Raw genomic sequence first — 22,693 nt, 5'->3', positions numbered from 1 at the left:
AATACCTTAATAAAGATCAGAAATACATATACATATAACAAAATTGACCGTAAATCTCTATCAATAAAGCAAAATCTATAATAATGCAAATTATTCATACCTATATCATATCCCCCTTTAAATGTAAAAGAACATTTATAAACACTTTTTGGGAATATGGGCGCAGTTATTTCTCTCCAAACTGCTTCCTGCTGAATGGGGGTGTCGTTAATTAGGTCTTTCATGGTATAACCTGTGTGCTAGTTTCATCTCAGTTGGTAGTTGAGCGAAGCAATTTTCTGAAGATGTTCACACCAACCCTTCAGGAGGGCGTGGCCCATCATACCAAATCGGAATAGAAGAAATGAACAGGGTCTCATCCTCTGTGAAAACAAAATAAGAAACTCCTTTCCAAAGCACCATGTCCTTAGATCCAAATTTCAAAGTCAAGGCATTTTCAAAATATCTATGTTGGATTAGTTCAGCAGCATTTATAAACAAATATCTTTTGGCATCTGTTGCTCCTTCCTCAGCATTCAAACAATTCAAAGAGAGCATAATAGCATACAGTATCAAAATTCTCTGTGTATTTTCCATCTTTGTACAGCTTTGTTTTAACCTCTATTTCGTTTCTTTTTACTTCTATTTTATATTCTCTGTATATCTTTGACCTGGAATAACTCTGTGGACCAGGCTGTCCTTGAACTCTCAGAGATCTGCCCATCTCTGCCTCCCAGGCATTCGGGATTAAAGGCGTACACTAATACACCTTGAACTCACAGAGATCTGTTTGTCTCTGCCTTCTAGGCACTGGGATTAAAGGCGTGTGCTACCACACCTTGAAGTCACAGAGGTCAATCTCCCTCTGCCTTCCAAGTGTTGGGATTAAAGGTGTGTACTACCACACACAATAACTCTCTTCCTTTTTTTTTTTTACTTTAAGAACTTCAACTTTTAGTCTGCTTATATTTTTAACACACTTTAAACCATTCAGAAATTTTCTGTCTTTGAATCTCTCTTTACTGTATATCTCTCTTTTTCTGACCACATGAGTCTTTAATTTACCAAGCAATCTCAGTAGGACTAAAGCTGTGGCTTTGATGGCTGGATCCAGCCCATTCCTTAGCTTTCCAGCCTCATGGCTGAGGTACTGGCTGTAGCCATGTTTACTTCCACAACTCTATGGCATTTCAAGGTCCCTGCCAGTAAGCGAGCTTCAGCAGCCTGTGCTTGCAAACCGCACGAACCACCTGCTGCGTAAAAGAGTCAGAGTTTGCCCTGGCAGGACAGCCAGAAAGCTGGCATTTTTTAAACGGCGCAGCTTTTTTCCTGCTATGGCTGAAAACTGAAAAGCATATGTTCAGCTTTTCGTCAACACCATTTAAGTGTTTCGTGGCAGGACCTCTTAATGAGGTGCAGGGTTTTGCAGCTAAAGCTGAGTCAGGAAGCCTCTCTCAGATGAGAGCGCTTGCTTGCCTCTAGCACGCAGAGTGCCATAAATGCTTTAAAGCCAGAGTTCACGCTGGCAGTACAGCCCCAAGAAGCTGTGCTTTAAAATGACACAGCGTTTTTTCTGCTGCTGTTGCCGAATCAGGAAATCTCTCTACAGCACGCCACCAACAAACAGCAAAAATCTGTGTTAAACTCTCTCTCCCTTATTTTTAAGCCTTCTCAGGTTTTTTAAGTGGGTTTAGTCCATCATGTCAGGCGCCATTTGTAGTAATAAGGGTGGCGGGGCTGCGTCCCCAGCACCCCGACTGCCTGGCTAGCTCACGCCCGAAATAATTACACGGACACTGTATTCTTTTAATCACTGCTTGGCCCATTTCTATCTAGCCTCTTCTAGGCTAATTCTCACATGTTAATTTAGCCCATTTCTAATCATCTGGGTAGCGCCCCTAGGTGCGTTTACCGGGAGGATTCTAGCCCATGTCCATCCTGGGTAGGAGGTTCATCACATGCGTCTGCCTGGGAGCTGGGAGCATGGCGGCCCTCTGAGGCGTCTGCTCCCGAGAGGAGAGCTGTCGAGTCTAAGCTCACTTCCTCTTCCTCCCAGCGTTCTGTTCTGTTTACTCCTCCCACCTATCTTTTAACCAATGAGGGCCAAGCAGTTTCTTTTTATTTAACCAATGACCTTCCTCCATTAGGCCTGCCTGAGCTGCATTTTTGGGTTAAAGCAAATATTGAACAACTCTGTGTTTGGTGAGTAGACCCTCCCGCCTCGTGTGAAGAGTGCCTGCCTACGTTGACAGCTTCTGAGAGTCAGGAGGGCTGTTAGTATCCTCACCTTGTATTTTCCATTCTGTGAATTTTTAAAGCACTTTCAGACTTATTTTAAGTTATGTGTATGTGCATGTGTCTCTGTCTGGCTCTGTCCACGTGAGTGCTGTGCCTAAGGTCCCTGGAGCTCAAGTTACAGGAAGTTGTGAGGCACCCAATGTGGGTGTTGGAAATGGAACTCTGTTCCTCTGCAAGGACTGTATGTGCTCTTTACCACTGAGCCAGCACTCCTGCTCCCTAGACTTTGATGTTGAAGACACAGTTTGACTTTTTTTCTTTTTTTTAAAATTTATTTATTTATTAAAACTTTCTGTCTCTTCCCTGCACAGTTTGACTTTTTAAGTCATGAACTTGTCACTGTGTCAGCGTGGCTTCTCAGCGGATGCTCTCAGTTTAGTGCCTGTTTTTAATGGATTGTCTTTGTCTATCTCCACACCTCCTTATTAATCTTAATAAATGAGTAATTTGTCTCTCTTAGTAAACGGTGCAGCTCATTTGTAATACTTGCTAACTCTAGTGAGCCCTGCAGGCCACAGCTGTGGCAGTGTGGCGAGGACTGTTGGCTAGCTCTCTGTCTTTTTGAGTAGGTAGACTCAGCAGGAAGGACTAGCACTAAATCTGCAGAATGTCAGTGATGCATCTTCTGTGCCAGGACCACAGAGAAGAGAATGCTCCAGGGTGGTCAGATAGCATCAGTCACATTACTGCCCGGTACCTATTACCCATGCAGTTGCAGGAGCCCAGGCAGTTCAGGATGGGTTTAAATTTGCTGTGTAGCTGAGGATGTCCTTGAATACTTGATCTTCTGCCTCCACCTCCCCAGTGCTAGGATTATAGGCGTTTACAACCCTGTCTGGCTTTGCAGAGTGGTCTCAGAGAATTACTGCCCAGTGGAGCTTCTCACTGGGCTTCTGTAGTGTGTTCAGCGTGTCCTGACATTAGCTGTAACCTGTTGCTGGGTTCCCTGCCCTCCCCTCCTCTGTCTCCTCTGACACTGCACTCCGTTTCGGTGGAGACTTTTAGACTTCCAGTCTGTTTCCTGTGGGATGAGCTGCTCTCGCTCTTCCTGGTTTCAAGGACAACCAATCAGCACTTTCTATTTAACTGAAACTTTTTGTAAATAATATTTTACTAATATTTTCAAATGCACATTATGTTCAGTGATATCAAGTAATGCTCCTTTTATCTTTTTTTCCATTTTTTTTTTTAATTTACAGAAATTTCAGCTTTAGAGAAGGGAACCTACAAGATGGGGCAGTGGGCACTTGTGTGCCATTTCCAGGGCTGCTCATTCTTAGCCCTTCCTGTGTTTCTGTGCACAGCTTCCTCCCCACCGTTACTTTATAATAACTTACAAATAGTGTCTTTTTTGTAATTTTTGTTTTGGTGTTTTTAGACAGGGTTTCTCTGTAGCTTTGGAGCCTGTCCTGGAACTCAATCCATAGACCAGGTTTAGAGAGGGTTTCTCTGTAGCTGTGGAGCCTGTCCTGGAACTCAATCTATAGACCAGGTTTAGACAGGGTTTCTCTGTAGCTGTGGAGCCTGTCCTGGAACTCAATCTATAGACCAGGTTTAGACAGGTTTTCTCTGTAGCTGTGGAGCCTGTCCTGGAACTCAGTCTATAGACCAGGTTTTCTCTGTAGCTGTGGAGCCTGTCCTGGAACTCAATCTGTAGACCAGGCTGACCTCGAACTCACAGGGCTCCACCTGTCTCTGCCTCCCGAGTCCTGGGATTAAAGGCGCGTGCCACCACTGCCCGGCTATATTGTCATATTTTAACGGAACTTCCTGTGTTTCCCTGATGGCCACAGTGCAATAGCATACCATGAAAGGGACTTTGGTGCAGTGTTGTGAAGTGGGCCACCCCTGTGTGAAGTGGGCCACCCCTGTTGCATGCTTCCTCCTCTGTCCTTCATGTGTCCTTTTTCACCCATAGTTATGACTCAGTAGCTTTGCCTGAGCTATACCTCTTCCCTGTCATATGATTTTAGTATGTATTTACTTATTTATTTTTGAAACAAGAGCTTATGCTGTAGGCTAGGCTATCCTGGAGCTCACTGTGTGGCCCAGGCTAGCCTTGAACTCACATTCCTCCTGCCTCAGCCTTCTGAGTCCTGGGACACAGCCTAAAACATGTTTATTGTTCAAGCCACAAAAATGACAAACCTAGACTGGTATGTAGCTCAGGGTAGCACTTGCCTACTGTGTGGGAGGCCCTGGGTTCCAACTCGAGCACCACGAAACCAAAGAAAAAGGAAAAATGATCCTGGTGACCCTGAGTGCCACCCGCCTCCTTGCAGGTCACAGCCTGAGCTTGGCCACATGCTTCCTGTTTCACTGGAAGATTTATTGAGAACGACAGACTCAGAGTTAGGAAGATTCTGTAGAATATGAGACCCTCCCATTCCTTGCGGCGTGCTATTCAGGACAAACTTTCCTTTCTTGGGCTTTTCTCAAAGTTCTTGATAGAAGCCCAGACTTAGCCAGCCCAGTCCCAGTGCCAGGCGCAGTCAGCATGCTCTGCCCAGGTGCTGGGAGGCAGGGACCCAGGTGTTAACTCTGCACTCTTCTGCCATGCTTGCTCTCCCTCTGAACTGAGAAGGAAGTTTTGCCACCAGGCATTAGCATCAAGCTTTTGCTGGTTCACACTGGATGAGGGTCAGTTTCAGGTTGCCAGGACTCACGTGGACCACTGGTATTGGCCTTTTGTATTTTGTTTTGTTTTTTTGTTTTTTTAAAATTTATTTATTTATTAAAGATTTCTGCCTCCTCCCGCCACCGCCTCCCATTTCCCTCCCCCTCCCCCGATCAAGTCCCCCTCCCTCGTCAGCCCAAAGAGCAATCAGGGTTCCCTGACCTGTGGGAAGTCCAAGGACCACCCACCTCCATCCAGGTCTAGTAAGGTGAGCATACAAACTGCCTAGGCTCCCCCAAAGCCAGTACGTGCAGTGGGATCAAAACCCAGTGCCATTGTTCTTGAGTTCTCAGTAGTCCTCATTGTCCGCCATGTTCACAAAGCCAGTACGTGCAGTGGGATCAAAAACCCATTGCCGTGGTTCTTGAGTTCTCAGTAGTACTCATTGTCCACCATGTCCACAAAGCCAGTACGTGCAGTAGGATCAAAACCCAGTGCCATTGTTCTTGTGGTTAATTAATTCTGATTCTCTCTCTCTGGCTTAGTCTAGCATAGAACTCACTTTGTAGCCCAGAGCCCAGACTGACTTCACCCTTTTGGCAGCTTTTTTTCCCAGCCCCTGAGTACTTACTCCACTGAGTAAGGAGTGGGCTTCTGTGCCTGGTTCAGCATTATATTTTCAAAACTTGTAGGGTCTGGAGAGATGGCTCAGTAGTTAAGAGCTGAGTTAAGGCTGTTGCTTCTCCTGAGGTCCAGAGTTCAATTCCCAGTACTAACATAGCAGCTGACAGCCATCTGTAACTGTAGCCCCATGAGATCTGGTGCCTCTTCTGGTGTGTGTGTATACACCTAAAGTAAATAAAAGTAAAAAATAAATAAACAATTGTAAATGGCTCTTTGAGTTGTTCTAAGTTATAGTAAAAAAAAATAAAATGGGTTTGTTTGCACACACCTATAATTTCAGCACTCAGGAGGGTGAGGCAGGAGGATTGCCGTGAGTTCTACTCTGGTCTAGGCTATAAGTAGATCCCGTTTAAAAAAAATTGGAAAAACAAAATCCCAAAGGATACTTGTAAGTGATAGACAGTGGCTCCTTTCCTAGGCTGCCCGGCTTGGTGGTTAGTAAGGAACGTGTTACTGGATGGTTTTTTGGTGGAGAGTAACTTACTTTGAATGTACAAAGTGTATGTGGTTTGTGGTATTGTGACTGATGAACATTCCTAGGAAAAACTGGCTTCTATTTTATGTCTTTGCTGGCAGTCTTTCTGTCCTGCTCACGGGCAGCTAACATCAGCACTTTAGTAGAACGGCTGTAGAGAAGCAACTACATTGCTTCTTCATGCGGCTGCATTTCCAGGGAAACTAGAGTACTCTAGGGGCTACCCATGTGCAGGGTTGTAAGCATCTCTGCCCCCAGGGTCACACTTGAGTGGTGCTACGTAAAAAGCTGAGTGTGGTGGCACACACCTGTAACCCCAGCACTTGGGAGGCAAAGGTAGGGGATCTCTGTGAGTTTTAGGCCAGCCTGGGCTACATAGCAAGTTCCAGGCCAGCCAGGGCTGCGTAGTGGACTCTATCACAAAGGAAGGGAGACATTTTGCTATATCTGCTAGGGTCAGTAGGTATTATAATAATATTCTTTTGTATCTTTGTGTCCATTCTGCATATTTTGTTATATGTGTGATGTTTTCATGTATGCACGGGTTTGTGTGCCGGAAAGTGTGTGTTGAGCCAGAGGTGGACCGCAGGTATCTTCTCTCTCTCCCTTCTTCTCTTGATTTACTGGAGCTCACGGATTGGCTAGACGACTGTCAGTGAGTCTCCAGGGACCCTCCTGTCTCCGCCTCTGCTGACTGCAGAAGGGCGCTGCCTTGCCTTGTTCTTTATATGGGGCTGGAGGTTTGAGTTTAGGTCTTTATGTTTGTGCAAGAAGCACTTTATTCACTGAGAAATCTCCCCAGCCCACAGTACAATTAAAAAAAAATACCTGAGCTGAACAGAGAATTCTCAACAGAAGTTCAAAGGCCAAAAGACAGGTCATGCTCAACTTCCTTAGCGATCAGGGAAATGCAAATCAAGACAACGTACACCTGTCAAAATGGCTAAAATCAAAACCACCAATAATAGCCTTTGCTGGAGAGGTTGTGGAGAAAGGGGTACACTCATCCATTGCTGGTGGGAATGCAAACTTGTGCAACCACTTTGGAAAGCAGTGTGGCAGTTTCTCAGGAAACTCGGGATCAACCTACCCCTGGACCCAGCAATACCACTCTTGGGAATATACCCAAGAGAAGCCCTATCATACAACAAAAGTATATGCTCTACTATGTTCATAGCAGCATTGTTTGTAATAGCCAGAACCTGGAAACAACCTAGATGCCCTTCAATGGAAGAATGGATGAAGAAAGTATGGAATATATACATATTAGAGTACTACTCAGCAGTAAAAAACAAGGACTTCTTGAATTTTGCATGCAAATGGATGGAAATAGAAAACACTATCCTGAGTGAGGTAATCCAGACCCAAAAAGAGGAAAATGGGATGTACTCACTCATATTTGGTTTCTAGCCATAAACAAAGGACATGGAGCCTATAATTAGTGATCCTAGAGAAGCTAAATAAGGAGAACCCAAAGAAAAACATATAGGCATCCTCCTGAATATTAACCTTCATCAGGCGATGAAAGGAGACAGAGACCCACATTGGAGCACCAGACAGGAATCTCAAGGTCCAAATCAGGAGCAGAAGGAGAGAGAGCACGAGCAAGGAACTCAGGACCTCGAGGGGTGCACCCACACACTGAGACAATGGGGATGTTCTATCGGGGACTCACCAAGGCCAGCTGGAATGGGTCTGAAAAAGCCTGGGATAAAACCGGACTAGCTGAACATAGCGGACAATGAGGACTACTGAGAACTCAAGAACAATGGCAATGGGTTTTTGATCCTACTGCACGTACTGGCTTTGTGGGACAGTTTGGATGCTCACCTTACTAGACCTGGATGGAGGTGGGTGGTCCTTGGACTTCCCACAGGTCAGGGAACCCTGATTGCTCTTTGGGCTGACGAGGGAGGGGAACTTGACTGGGGGAGGGGGAGGGAAATGGGAGGCGGTGGCGGGGAAGAGACAGAAATCTTTAATAAATAAATAAATTAAAAAAATTATTCCAAGCTCTTTTGGAAACAAAGAAGTGAGCATGTACTTTCATGGACTCAGATGAGATGGCTCAATGTAATCAAATCTTTTTTTACATATGCTTTTATTTTTTGTGGTATTCTGAAAACATTTACTTCATCTCCTCTTATCCAGTTCTAGTGGGCTAGAAATGCATTAGGTCAGCAGAAGTAAAGCAAAGGCGAACTTGGGGCAGATTTATCTGCTGTTTCAGCACTTTCCTCTGGCTCGATGGGGTGAGCTGGTCATTAGCATTAGAGACACCCCTCGTCTTTTAAAAAATTATTTTATATGTATGAGTGTGAGATGTGAGTCTGTGTACATCACATGTGTGTCTGGTATCCTGGAGGGCAGAAGAAGGGACTGCAGTGGCCTGGAATTGTAGTTATGGACGGTGGCAAGTGGTTGGGAATCAAACCTGGGTCCTCTGCAAGAGCAACAAGTGTTCCTAACCAGGGAGCTGTCTCTCTAACCACTCTTCCCATCCTTATATGTATTTGAAAGATGAGATCTTTAAGGCATCATTTACTTACTAATAAGTCCTATGTTGACTTCTCAGCATGTGCTTCATGTATTTGAAGATGGTGTGCAGTGTTAGTGTGGTTAAAACATAAAAAAAAAACCCAGCACTATTTCTGCTTCTATTCCAAAACCATAGATGCTTGCAGTAATATTATTCACTCCTAACTGTGTTTGTGTGTCTGTGTTCATGTGTATGCATGCATGTATGTGTGTGAAGGCTGAAGTCCATGTCAGATCTCTATCTATCTATCTATCTATCTATCTATCTATCTATCTATCTATCTATATTTGTTTGTTTTTTTGAGACAGGGTTTCTCTATGTAATAGCCCTAGCTGTCCTGGAACTAGCTCTGTAGACCAGGTTGGTCTTGAACTTACAGAGATCTTCCTGCCTCTGCCTCTCGAGTGCTGGGATTAAGGGTATGTACCATCACCACCCAGCTGATGTCTTTTTCAATCACAGTCCACCTTACTTTTGGAAATGGGTTTCTCACTGAACCTGGAGCTTGCTGATTCATCTAGACTGGCTGTCCAGCAGGCATGCAGGGAGCCCTGCGCCCTTACCCAGAATGGGATTCGAACCTCATGCTGCTGTGCTCGGCTTTGCTGTGGTCAATGGGGATTAGAACCAAGTCCTCATGCTTGCACAGTGTCCTGGTTAACCTGACACAAGTTAGAGCCATCTGGGAAGTGGGAACCTTCATTGAGAAAATGCCTGTGGTTGATTATGGTGGGCCCAGCCTCTGGAGGGTGGTGCCACCCCTGGGTAGATGGTCCTGAGCTGTATGAGAAAGCAGGCTGAGCAAAGTGTGAGGAACAAGCCAGAAAGCATCCTCCATGGTCCCTGCATCCGCTCCTGCCTCCAGGCTCCTGCCTCCAGGCTCCTGCCTTGACTTGTTTTGAGGAAGGACTGTGATGTGGAATTGTAAGCCAAATAAACCTTCCCTCCTCCAGTTACTTGGTCATGGCACTGATCACAGCAATATGAGTCTAGTTAAGACACACGGCAAACGCTTTACCCACTCAGCCATTCTCTGCCAAATCAGTATTCTTTAAGAGAGACATTTTGGCTTGTAATTGCAAGTATAGGTCCATACTTACTTAGAAGGAATCATGGATATTTCACCTGTTTGACTATGGAATTTTTCTCAATATTGAATACTTTATTATTTTTTTTATTGAAAGAAAAAAAATTCCCGCCTCCTCCCAGCCTCCCATTTCCCTCCCCCTCCTCCCACTCTTCTCCTCCTCCCCCCACTCCTCTCCCCCTCCCTCTCCAGTCCGAAGAGCAGTCAGGGTTCCCTGCCCTGTGGAAAGTCCAAGGTCCTCCCCCCTCCATCCTTTATTTATTATTTTATCTTGGATGTTTGTACTTATTGGGATGTCTGACGTTTTATTTCTGGATGATACGATGGATGGGGAGGCCAGTAGGATAGGGAAGTGTTCTTGTCTTTGGGAAGTTGGTTTATTTGTTGCATATGAACCAAGCACAAGTGACAGATTTAGTGCCGTGGGTCATCCTAGGTACGATTACATGTGGCACAGTTCCGTACAAGGTAGAAAAGGCCAGGTTTTTTGTTTTTGTTTTTGTTTGTTTTTAAAACACGTTTGGAAGTCTGGTTGCAGTCTGGGATGGAAGTGCCACAGTGCCCAGAAGTTGCAGCTTTGTCTCCTGTGCCTTCCACATCACCGTCTTTCTTGGCAGCAGGAAGGGACCTGGGCGAGAAGCAGGGAGAGGGTGTTTGCAGCTGCCATTCAGTGGATTTCAGGCAAGCAATCGTGCATCTTATGTTGCTGTTCTGTTGGTCAGACCCAAGTCCAGGCCGACAGGGAACAATGCAGTCTTGGCTGACACACGTCAGGGGAAGTCAGGGACATTTTGAAAAGGGAGAGTGAGAGGCTGGACATAGTGGCCTTTAGTCTCAGCATTCTGGAGGCAGAGGCAGGCAGATCTTCTTTAGGGCAGAGCCAGCCTGGTCTTTGTAATGAGTTCTAGGCCAGTAAGAGCCTGGGAAACTTTTTATTTGGGTAGTGACTGTTGACTGGTTCTGTAGTATTCCAGAATTCCAGATGGTAGGACCCTGCAGCTGACTGCCACTGGCCTTACTAGGTCTAAGGCTCTGGAGGGCAGGGAAAGGACATTCTTGAAGGTTCTATAGCATTGTTGAATCTACAGTCTGTGAGTTATGGCTTGGTCTGTCTGTCTTTCAATGTACCCTGTTAGGGTCTTCTATAAGAATGTTCCACCTTAAGACAGATTTTACAGAGGGTTTTTCTGTCTTTGCTAATCAGCAACAGCTCACACAGATTTGCTAGCATCTTTGTGTGCTAGTCACTGAAACTTTGTGAAGATTTGACCCCATGATGATCTGTGTAGTGTTGTCGCAGGCTTGCTGTGGCCACGGGAGATTTAACGGTCTGTGAGTCACTTTTTCCACAGGACACCTTAAAGCGGGGAGTGCAGGAGCTTGTATTTGAGCCAGGCCTAGCTCCTCCTCCACCCAGTACAATAACTTTTAAAAATTACATAGATAGTTTGCACAGGCAGGAGACTCGAGTGAGGGGATTTTAGTGCCCTGGGACCTAGGAGCGCCTTTTGTCTCAGGATTTTGTTAGTGTTTTGCAAAACCACTTAGAATGTTTCAGGCTGCGAGGACACTGCCCTTTTGAGCTGGTTAGTTTTAAAGCATTGCAAGGCAGCCTGTGCAGGGCACGCGACATGTCAACAGGTGATCGTGTGGGAAAGCCTGCAGAGCTATCACACTGGAAAGGCTCCTATGCGCGTTCACATGGTACGTGTTGTTAGAGCTTGTGTTTGAGCCACTGTGCCTTCCTTGTGGAGTGGAGCACACCTGTTCTCGGCGCCTATTTTCTCACGAGCAGGCCTTCATGAGCCAGCACATACAGAATTTAGCATTAAAGCTTTCTGCTTCAAGCTGAGGTTTTTGACCCCACTGCTAATATAGATGTTCTCGTAATTCCCTCTCTTCAGCCTCCTGTGTAAACAAAAAAGAGTCAAAGGGAAAATTGTATGAGTGATTGCAGCATTAAATGACTAGAGGAAGCCATTTGAATTCTTTAAAATCCTCTCTCAACTTTAGTTTCAGATTGCCATGTTCTTACATCGTGAGTTTCTTATGTGGGCAGGACCCGGGTGTGGATACAGCCTACTTATCAGTTGACAGTGCGGCTCCTTCATCAAAAACATTGTAAGCCGTGAGTGGCATTGATGATTGCGTGCTGAGCTCTGCAGATGTGCAGCCTGGCCTGTGGTAGCTTCGCTCCCTGGGCCCAAGCGGTCACAAAACCAAGCCATCGTTCTGTCCTAAGTGTTGACTCTCATTGACTTGTAGGGCGATTTGACAAGACTGTTATTGAGGAGAGACGCCAGTGTGCCGAAGACTTGCTCCAGTTCTCCGCCAACACTCCCGCCTTGTACAACAGTAAGCAGCTCGAGGACTTCTTCAAGGTTTGTAGTTTTTCTGGGAAGTGTGTGCTGTGACACGCTTTTGCCCTTGGTGTGTGGAGATTCAGGGGGAAAGCTCCCTCGCTCTGAAGTTCTGTTCTTTACTGGGAAGCAGAGGTTCCAGCGCAGCCTCTGTTGTCTTCGGCTGGGCTTCCTCCATCACCCTGTGACCCAGAGAGCATCCCTAGTCTTCTGTTAGGTGGGAGGAGAGAAGGTCTGCATTCCCCTGTCATTTGATGGATCGATTGGAGTGTTGGCACAAAAGACGGCAAGCCGGACGTTAAAGCACCAAAGGAGTTAGTATTTCAGTGATGTGATTGTTTAAGGATTATCTGCCTCCTTGTCTGTGATTAGATGTTCAGTCCATAAAGTCCCATCATGGCGTCCCTGCTGTACCAGTGTGGTGACTGCCATCTGAGTGTGAACAGAGAAGCAATAGCTCCATGGCCTGAATTTGTAAACTTAGTACATGATTAAAGAAGTGATCGCGTGGAGATTCAGTTTTAGTTAATTCTGAAACAGGGTTCCGCACCATAACCCAGTAGCTCCCGTGATCCTCCTGTGCTGGGTTTGGTCGCAGGAATGCCACGCCTTGTTCAGCAGTCAGGAGCTCTCACTGTTCCGGCAGAGGACCTGGGTTTGGCTCTTAGCACTCACATGAGGTGTGCACAGCTGCCTGTAACTCCAGTTCCAGGGTATCTTACACCTACTGGCTCTGTAGGCGCCGCACACCTGGGCGCACATACATGCATTCAGGCACACAAATCTACCCATAAAATAAAATAAAGTAAGTCTCTTTATTAAAGATAACCTTAATTTCTTTATGGTGTGCACGGATAGCTTTCCATACAAGTATCTTCTCAGACATCTGAGGTGCTGTGGATATAGCATTTGTGATTTGATAAAATCCAGTGACTTTCTGATGAGCCCCACACTGGTTAGATGATCAGGCCCTAAGAACACTGTGAGTTGACCAGCTGCTGAGTTTTGTGGGTTTTTTTTCTCTCTCTCTCTCATTTTTTTTTTTTTTGTATTGGTACATTTTCTTAAAATCGGGGGCAGATTTTAAACAATGTGCTCTCACAATATAGTTGGGTATGGAGGTACATATCATTGATTCCAGCATTCAAGAAGCACAGGCAGGCTTCTGGATTCTAGGCCAACCTGGCCTACATAGTGGGTTTCAGGCCAGTAAGGGCTAGACAGTGAGACCCTGTCTAAAAATAGTTACATTAAGCATGGTAGTATTATTAAAAAATATGAATTAAAAAAGGAACAGATTATCTTTAGAGGAGCTTAGGTTTGCAGAGAGCCTGTGGAAGTCGTTTGCCCCTGTGTCCTTAGCTCTCCCCGAGTGTGGCTGGGCCGCATCTTTACAGGGGAGCAAGACCTGTTTGCTCTCCTGATGCTCTGCAAAGGGTAAACCCGTGGGTAGCTACCACAGCCTTGTGAGTGCTTCTTTGTTCATTGCCCATCTTTCTGTGCTCTGGTTGACAAGGATGCATGACTGCTCTGCCCTTCCAGGGTGGGGTGATTAATGACGGCTCTGCACTAATTGGTCCTGTTGACGAGCACCCAGACTCCCTGCCTGACACCTTTCCTGAGTGTGGTGTGGAAGGTAAGACACTTTACTCTTGTGTTGACTCAGAGGCTTCGGTTGCAGAGGATGTGGGTCACATTGCATTGGAACAACAGCTGTCTCTGAGAGGTGGAGGGCCTTCCTTTAGCCGACATCCATACAGCAGTCCTGGGCTGGCTTGGTGATGTCTCACACTTGCCCGGCAGCTTTGCTCTGATGACATAACGAGGGAGTCAGACCTCAGTAAGACATTCCATGCACAGACAGTGGGCCTTGCTGTGTGAGTGCCTGCCGGAGCCTACCCAGCTGTACCTGACTCTTAGCCCATTGCAAGGCCAACTTTAAATGAGGCTTGTCACCCCGGGAAGAATTAAGCCCCAAAGGCGATGGGTGCTTTCCTTCTTTAGCTTTAGCTTTGACTTGAGAGTCACAGGGGTGAGGGGAGTATAGAGTTGGTGGTGTCCATAGTAATTCTTCATTGCCTGTGGGGAACCAGGGGAGGCGGAAAGGCTACCCAGAGCCCATTTCACATGGACATTGTCCTGGGTGGGAGTGGTTTGGAGACCTGTCTGATTTTGGTGATGGACCAGGACAGAAGCAGAGGAGTCTTGTGTTTGGAAACGATTTTTTGGGGGTGGTGTTTAAATGTTGAAGGGTGTTGAAGGTGCGCAGATGGTGGCATCCTCTCCCTCCAGAGGAGTCGAAGCCTGGCTGATGATTTCTGCTGAAAGACACCTGCAGAGCCCTCCATCAGCCTGCTTCTCCCAGCTACACCCCCAACTTTCAAAATTGACACCACCGACAGGGAACTAATTCGGACACATGAGCCCGTGGGGACATTTCACACTCAAAACCCAACACTTGCCAAGATAGGAATCCAGACTGAGGAGTGATGGAGGAAGGTCATTGGTTAAATAAAAAGAAACTGCTTGGCCCTCATTGGTTAGAAGATAGGTGGGAGGAGTAAACAGAACAGAACACTGGGAGGAAGAGGAAGTGAGCTCAGACTCCACAGCTCTCCTCTCGGGAGCAGACGCCTCAGAGGGACGCCATGCTCCCAGCTCCCAGGCAGATGCACGTGATGAAGCTCCAACCCAGGATGGACGTAGGCTAGAATCTTCCCAGTAAGCGCACCTAGGGGCGCTACACAGATGATTAGAAATGGGCTAAATTAATATGTGAGAATTAGCCTAGAAGAGGCTAGATAGAAATGGGCCAAGCAGTGATTAAATGAATACAGTTTGTGTGTTGTTATTTCAGGCATAAGCTAGCCAGGCAGTCGGGGTGCTGGGGACGCCGCCCCGCCGCCCTTATTACTACAGAGGAGGGCCAGTCTTGTTCATCAGGGCCCACGAGAACTACATTTATGTCCTCTGAAGGTGATGTCCTCATGGTATCTCCTACTGGGTCCTAGCTCTGTTGGTTCCACTTGGTCACAGTTCCACCAAGGAGTGAGCATAATAGCCTCTGGGAGGGAGCGCTTGTTCATGTCCCAGACAGACATGCTAAGTGATTATTATGATAGTTGTTGTTTGCCTTTTAAATGCATGATTGATGAGTTCTAGTTTAGTTCAAAAGGGCATGGAAACACAAATATTTGGACTTTCTCTTCGTTTTTTGATTACTGCAGTACAGTGGACGAAAGAGTCCTCTTTCAGATTGCGTAAAACGGAACTGGATGGCAGCGGCCCAGGTGTGAAACAAGAACATCAAATGAGTTGGTTTCATACAAAATGTACATTTTCTTAACTTTTAAAAAAGATTTTTTCCTTATTTCATGTGTGTAAGTGTTTTAAGTGCATATGTGTCTGTGCACCCACGTTTGTGTTTGATGCCTGCGGAAATCAGAGGAGGGTGTCAGGTTCCCTGGAGCTGGAGTCCTGGACAGTTGTGAGCTAGGACCTGAGCCATAAGAGCATGTGCTCCCACCACTTTCCTGCCTACATGACACTAGCTCTTCTCTCTCCCCTGCACAGAGCAGTTAGACCCCATCCCTGATGATAAGAGGAGGGCTCACTGTTGACGAACACCTCTTTTCTATTTGAAACTTGTGTGCTTTATTAGAATTACTGAGATGGTGGTGGGCATGGTAGCCCAGCCTCTTGGAGGGAGCGCTTCTCTCCTCTGCTGGCCTGCTTGAGGGATGCAGGTGGCCTTGCTGCTAACCTGCTACATTTTGGATAGTGTTTTTTTGTTTTTGTTTTTTAACATTGGAGGATTACTGGGAAGGTGCATAGTTTTTTTTAAGTTGGATTTAAAAAGTCTCTTTTATAAGGCTGGCTAAGGCCTCTGTGGTGGGTTGCTTGCTGAGTGTGAGGATCTGAGTTCAGGCGCTGCTGGACGCGTGTGCAGTCCCATCACTACTACAGAGAGGTGGGAGGTGGAGGCAGGAGATGTGGGACAGCTCGCCTGGGGTGTGCTGAACCAGCTAGCCTGTATGCTGTGTCATCTGTGTACATGCTTACACACACAAACATGCATGATACACATACATGAAAATACACAGAGCATTAAAATACCCTTTGTTTTTTAACTTTTTGTGTTCATTTCTATTTAGTGAATTTAATGTCTGCGCTTCAAGGCAGTCACTTTAAATATGAATATCCTTAAGTTGGCCCGTTAGCTAATAACAAAAGTCTGTTAGGATTGACCTAAAGTCTGTCCAACTAAAAGCAGTTTGCACTGAAATAGATTTTTTTATTCTACAAATGTCCACAAGGTGGCACCATGGGAATTCAAATCTTAGGGCCGGGCTTCCTCTCCTCCATCCTGTGTTCTAGAGGAATGAGAACCCTCAGCTTGAAGGAGTTCCGCTTTTGTTCTCAAGTGTTGTTCACTCACCCTCGCTCACTTCCCACGGCTAATTAAATTTGCTTCAGCGGGAAATCTTAAAACAAATAGGGACTTTTCCTTAAAATAAGCACAGTCGAGTGAGGGCTGGTGGTGCACACCTGTGGTCCCAGCACTTCAGAGATGGAGGCAGGAGAATCAGGAATTGAGTTAGACTCACCTACACAGTGAGTTTAAGGTTGTTAGCAGAGTTCCTTTCTGAAGAAACCAATCCAACCAAGACCCAACAAATAAACAAAGGTAAACACACACGTGAGTGAGAGAGTCATTGTGTGCATGTTGCTTGAAGATTAGAGCGCCCTACAGGGCTGTGGAGGGTAACACTGGGTATATGGAACTTTGTGGCAGGGTGGGTCACCTGGGTTGTGGATTAGAAGGGACAACAGATGTTATACAAATGTTTTCCTTTTCAGTTAGACATCAGAAGGGCAGCAGTCAGGCCGTATCTGCCCGGCGTTTCTAGTTCCCAGGACGCTGGCCTGCTGTGAAGGGATGAGCACATTCGTCGGGTCCGTCCGCAGTGGAGCAAGCTCAGGGCGTGTCTGGGGAGGTGGCGCCACTGAGTCCAGTTCCCGGTTGGCGCTGTCACTGAGTCCAGTTCCCGGTTGGCGCTAGGGGATTTCACGCCCTATTCTGGCCTTGGAGGGAGCTGATGGATGTAACATAAATGTACACTCACACACATGCGTGTGTAGGATGACTGAGTTGGAACCTGGAATCCACAGAAGGATGGGTGGTGGAACAATAGGCCCTTGAGCCAAAAGGAGCTGGGCAGAGCTTAGCCGTGTTTCTGCTGGGCTGTACTGGGGTCAGCACCGGCTTTTGAGGCCTGTTCTATTCCCAAGATATCCACAGCAGTGTCTTTGGGAAGGTAAAGCTCAGGCTTGCTATTGACCTTGGGACTGTCAAGGACTTGCTGCTCCCTGGTTCTAGCTGTTGAGTACCAGAATCGTGACTAGCACAAGACTCTGGATTTAGGGATTTTCTCATAGGCATATTTAGAAGGGCCAGTTTCTTTTCTTTCTTTTAAAAAATGTATTCATCAACAATTTCATATATGCATATAATATACCCCTACACTGTCTCACACTTCCCCACTCTTTCTGGACCCCTTTTTCTCCCTAACTAATCTCCCTCCTGCTTTTCCCTATTTAATTTGAGTGACCCCCTGGGTTTAGTTGGGGTTGCTGATGAGTGTGGGTGTTGACTGTTAACTGGAGCATGGTTGTCTTTCCATGGCTACTGAAGAAAATGGCTGCTCTCCCTGCGGCCATTAGCAGCCATCAGCTCCCCAGCTAGGGGTGGGGCCTCACGAGGCTCTCCTCTAAGAAGGGCTTGCTTCTCAGGGAATCAGATCCGGTACTGTCAGGTTCCTGTGTCCTCTGCCTCCTGGTAATCTAGGTTCTGGGCTGGGTGCTTTTTTTCATGCATGTAGCAGGAGTGATTGCTGCTGGGACAAGAAGAGACTTCCTTTGGTTGACTGTGGCAATGTTTGAACCACAGAGTTGAGTAGAGGTGATGAGCTAATAGTAACGAGGCCACGTGTTTTATAGATAGTCACCCACGAGAGGCCACCTGTTGTCAAAGGAGGCCGCTCTCTTTGTGCAGATGGTCTTCAAATGCAGGGTTCTGATGGCTCGTAGTATAAAGCTCCTGTGTGTGGCAGCTCAACCTTTCCCCCAGGCCCGTCTTTTAGAGATGGTGTCCTAGGCAGATTTCGCTACACTGCCTGACTCTGAGCAGTTCAAAGCCCAGAGGTGAGGGCAGGCAGGTGGACTGGGATGCTAAGCACACCCCTCGTGTCTGTAGCTGCTTTTTTAACAAGTCACCTGGGGCCCTCTAATAGCACCGAGACTGGAATCTCTGTGATCCACACCCGGAGGCAGGAGACTTTCATGGAACCTTTGACTTCCCCTTGTATCACTTCCAAAAGAGGAGTAGGGGCCCGTGGAAGGGTGCTCCTCTGGGGATGTCCTGAGCGTCCCTGTGAGGGCGGGTTGGCTTTAGGCTGGTTTAACTCTGGCAGCTCTTCTGTGTGTTGTGCAAGTACCCGCGCTGCCTGCCCCACCCACTGCTCCTCCTCCTCAGCAAGACTCACAGCCTGTAATGTGCTTGTCACTCCCTGTGGCACACTTATTCACTCCCTTTCTGGGCTGTAGTCTCCATTTCATGTGATGCTCAGATGTAGTTTTATCTAAAACAGACTGAGTTGTAGGGCCATATTGAGTTGCTGAGCAAGACTATATCAGCAGATGTACTCAGGTAAATAAAGTAGGTATTGACTTTTACATGTCATGTCTATATATCTGTATGTGTGCACATGTGTGCACTTGTGTTTTATACAGCATATCTATGTCTGTATGTGTACACATATACAGATGTGTATTTACATGTCATGTCTGTACATCTATATGTGTGCACATATGCATGTGTATTTACATCTCTGTCCTATACAGCTGCACATCATGTGCATATATACATGTGTGTATTTACGCAGTCTGTCTTCCTGTACATCTATATGTGTGCACATGTATGCATTATTTGGATTATATTTGCTGGAGAATAAAGTTGTAAAAAGCAGGAGGAAGCGAAACTATGTTCTTAGATTTTTGTTGTCAAAAGCCAAGAAACTGAGCATACGTAATCACCTGCTTACCTTCTGGTCCTGTTGGGAAAGGGAAATCAGGTGCAGCATGAAACAGCCGTGAGGTGGAGGAAGTGGAGGTTCCATGAGGAGGCTGTGATGGATAAGGGGGCGCTGCTCAGGTCGAGAGGCGCTGGAGAACACACAGGAACTCCCAGTCCTCTCCTTCATTGTCTGGATACATAGACTCTTCCTCAGTTGAATTTCTAGTAGTTTCAATACAGTAGTTAGACAATGACAACATTTAAGGAAATAAGTTTGCATTAATACACATGAAGTATTTTAAAATTACTCATAAAATTAATATAATTTTAAGAATAGTGGGTGAATAATTTTGGGTGCTGTAGGAAGATTTTGACTATGAAATGCTGTTCAAGAACTGACCTGATGTTTCGGTCCAGTGACATCCATTTGAAGCTGTGGGTTTAATGAAATCTGTTCCTTTTTGGGACCCTAAGAATTTGAAAGAAAAAACCAAGAACAAATGAAAACAGTGCTGTATTGACACGTCACCAGGGCCGTGTGTAAGGCTGATCTGACGTGGAGCTCAGCCTCTCCTCACCTCTTCTTCCTTTTACTTTGTTGGGTAGGAAGTGAGCCATTGAGGCCATCATAGGCGATGAACTGGCCCCCAGCTGTTTTCCTTTGGCCTGTGAACTAAGAATTTTTTTAAGTGTTATTAAATGATTGAAAAATCACAAAGAATATAGTAGTTTTTGATGTGACATTCCACACAATTGAAGTTTCAGTGTCCACAACCTAAGTCTTCTCTCTACGCTCCTCTGTCCAGGGTGGCCAGCGTAGAGTCACGACTACAGCAGATCGTGGAGCTGCAGGACTTGAGGCTCTTCCTAGACAGGTGTTTGCAGTCTGATCCACCTGCAGCTCTCGCTCTTAGCACTGCCTCCAGTGGCGACAGCTTCCTTTTAAAATGCCGTTTTATGAATTTGGACATCTCATGGTCAGTGGTAGTGCTGATCTGGAGATGTAGTTCAGTGGTCAGAGGCCTGTTATACAGGTTTGGTCCCCAGAATCATCAAGAAGCCAAACCAAACCAAGCCCTGCCAAATAAAAGCCAGCAGACAGCAGTGCAGCTCTCTGGCTGTGCCGAAACTGCCTCAGGCCATGTGTTCATGAGCCTTGTCTCAGAATCAGCAGCTCCATGTTCATGTGTTCATGAGCCTTGTCTCAGAATCAGCAGCTCGATGGGTGGTTGAGCCCTGTGTGTGTTCCTGAGATCTCTAAGGACCCGTAAAGCTAAAACCTTGTTAATAATACAGTCACCTGAGACATTTTTACTGCACTGACCTTTGCACCGAATGTCACGCACAAAAGCAATGAGGATCAAACTGTTGGAAATGGTGACAGAGGACTAAGACTCGCTGTCACACATACTCATGGTTAGGGTGCTCTGGAGACAACCGTGAGAGGTGTGCCCACTGTCACATCCCAGTCTAGCACGTGGGGAAGCACACACAGCACTCTGCTAAGTCACCAGGCCTGTGACAGGGAAGGCAGTCGTGAGCGGTGGGGCTGAGCTCGGGAGCCATTTTCCCTAAGCCGGTAGCGGATAAGCAGATGTCATTGCCCATGTGCCTTTGGTACAGTTTTTTTCTTGAAATGAGCTGACTTTTCAATGAGAGCAGCCCATAGTATTTGTTGCCGATGAAACAGAGTTTTCCTCCACGAGTTAGGACTTCTGTGTCACTTTGCCACTTTGAATCTGACCGTCTCCCAGAGTGATTTTTATACCCCAGTAACGAAATGAGAGGCTGATGTCTGGAAAGTCTGTGATACCCAGGGAACTGACATTTTTAAAATAATTGATTTGTTAGGCTATAAACAGCATAGATAATAGATTATTCAAGACAGACCAATGGATTTAAATGTAGTGAACCCTACAAATGTCACTTTTCAGATTCTATGTATTGCACAGTGCAGCCATCCTGAAGGCAGCAGCACTGCAGAGCTTAGTGTTATATAGGAAAATGGGTACAACGCAATGCTGCCAAGCTCGGTGACTTGAGTCCGGTCCCTGGGTCTGATGTGGTGGAAGGAAAGACCTGACTCCACAGATGTGTCCTCCATCCTCCACATAGGCCCCTCTACGTAATAACAAAAGGGAAAGCAATAGACACTTTCCCTTTATCTCCTCCTCCAGCCACAACCTTGTGATGACCGACAGCAGCCAAGGGTCAGGAAGCCCTCATATTCTCTTCTCAGACCCTGAGACTTTAAAAATAGGAAAGATGGCCACTTCACCCAATACGTACTTTTGTTTTGACAAATGTAGTTATTTTTCATAAGATACAACAGTGTGTAATCATTTTAGTGTTTTGTTTTAAGAGATTTATTTTATCTTATGTGTATGGGTGTTTGCCTGCATGTATTAATGTGTACCACGTGTGTGCGTGGTGCCTTCAGAGGCCAGGAGAACATGGATGGTGCTGAGTTATGGTGTAGCATCAGATGACCCAAGCTGAGACAGTCTGCTAGAACCTGCCAGCCACCAGTAGGCCACACTGCCCCGGCTGAGCTGGTTATGGGAGGATGGGCAGGCTCTGTGATCTGTGCCCCTGTGGCTACTGCTAGTCTCATGTTGACTCCTGTGTTCCTCATTCCAGGCTTCTCCAGTGACAGTGACCTCCTGTCCCTTACTGTTGATGTGGACTCTCTTGCAGAGGTAGATGATGGAATGGCTTCCCGTCAGGGCTCTCCCAGTAAAGCTTTTGGTCTGAGTCTGTCTGCGGATTCTTCGGCAGCAGGAGCTGTTGCTTCTGACAGTGAACCGAGCAAAGCAGAAGACCGGGAAAGCCGCAGCCTCTTCCCCAGCAGCTTAAAGCCGAGGCTCGGCCGGAGAGATTATCTGGAGAAGGCAGGGGAGCTTATCAAGCTGGCCGTGAAGAAGGAGGAGGAAGACGACTATGAAGCTGCTTCTGACTTTTACAGGAAGGGCGTTGACCTGCTCCTGGAAGGTGTCCAAGGTATGGTTTACCCATAGTCAGGTCCTGGGACAGCTTATGTGCAGAGGAAGTGAGAAATGTCTGTACTGTGCTCGAGCACCCTGTGTCTCTCGTGTTCAGGGCTGGAAACGAGAAACCCCCATCAGTGACGTCACTGCAGGTGCTCAACACAGCAGTCTATGAAAATGGATGATCGCAAAGAGCGGCACCCACGTGTGCTGTGTGAGTGGCAGTCATCCTCCTGCCTGGGCTGCAATGTTCACAGAGCCTTCCTGGGGACTGTCCGGGAGTTCACTCTCAGTGCACCATAACAGTGGAGCAGGGGAGGCTTTTGGTTTGCTGCCCCCCCCCCCCCCCCGCCCTTTGTTAGCTGAGGTGACTGTCACCTTCACCTTGTTAGTGCAGTGACAGGAATGTATGGAGCTGAGCATAGTTTAGAGTCTCTAAGTAGAGCTTACTTGTTTTTGTTTAAAGAACCGCCCTTTGTTTTTGTGCTTTTTTTTTTCCATCCCAGACACAGAATGAAGTGCCCCGTAGTTAGTGAGGCTGACACGACTCTCTTCAGTGTCTAGAAAGCCATTCCTGCTGCTGATCTGTGCT

General features: G+C 46.5%; 1 protein-coding gene across 6 annotated transcripts in view; it reads left to right on the top strand.

The window, feature by feature from the left end:
- Rps6kc1 (ribosomal protein S6 kinase C1) overlaps positions 1-22,693 on the top strand; it is a 144,953-nt gene that overhangs the window by 27,932 nt on the left and 94,328 nt on the right. For 3 of the 6 annotated variants that reach the window (XM_041635393.1, XM_041635392.1, XM_041635390.1), the window contains exons 4-6: positions 11,945-12,060; positions 13,582-13,675; positions 21,755-22,114. In XM_041635393.1, the coding sequence (XP_041491327.1) occupies positions 11,945-12,060; positions 13,582-13,675; positions 21,755-22,114 (570 nt within the window). Of the gene's footprint in view, positions 1-11,944; positions 12,061-13,581; positions 13,676-21,754; positions 22,115-22,693 lie in introns of those variants that run through there. The other 3 variants (XM_041635396.1, XM_041635394.1, XM_041635391.1) reach the window with 2 other exon arrangements.

The sequence above is a fragment of the Microtus oregoni genome, unplaced genomic scaffold (assembly GCF_018167655.1).
Source record: "Microtus oregoni isolate MIOR12 unplaced genomic scaffold, Mior012 000047F_ref0000412, whole genome shotgun sequence".
Classification (NCBI taxonomy): domain Eukaryota; kingdom Metazoa; phylum Chordata; class Mammalia; order Rodentia; family Cricetidae; genus Microtus; species Microtus oregoni.
The sequence above is the reverse complement of the archived record's forward strand: the minus strand, read 5'-3'. Positions and strand labels throughout refer to the sequence as shown.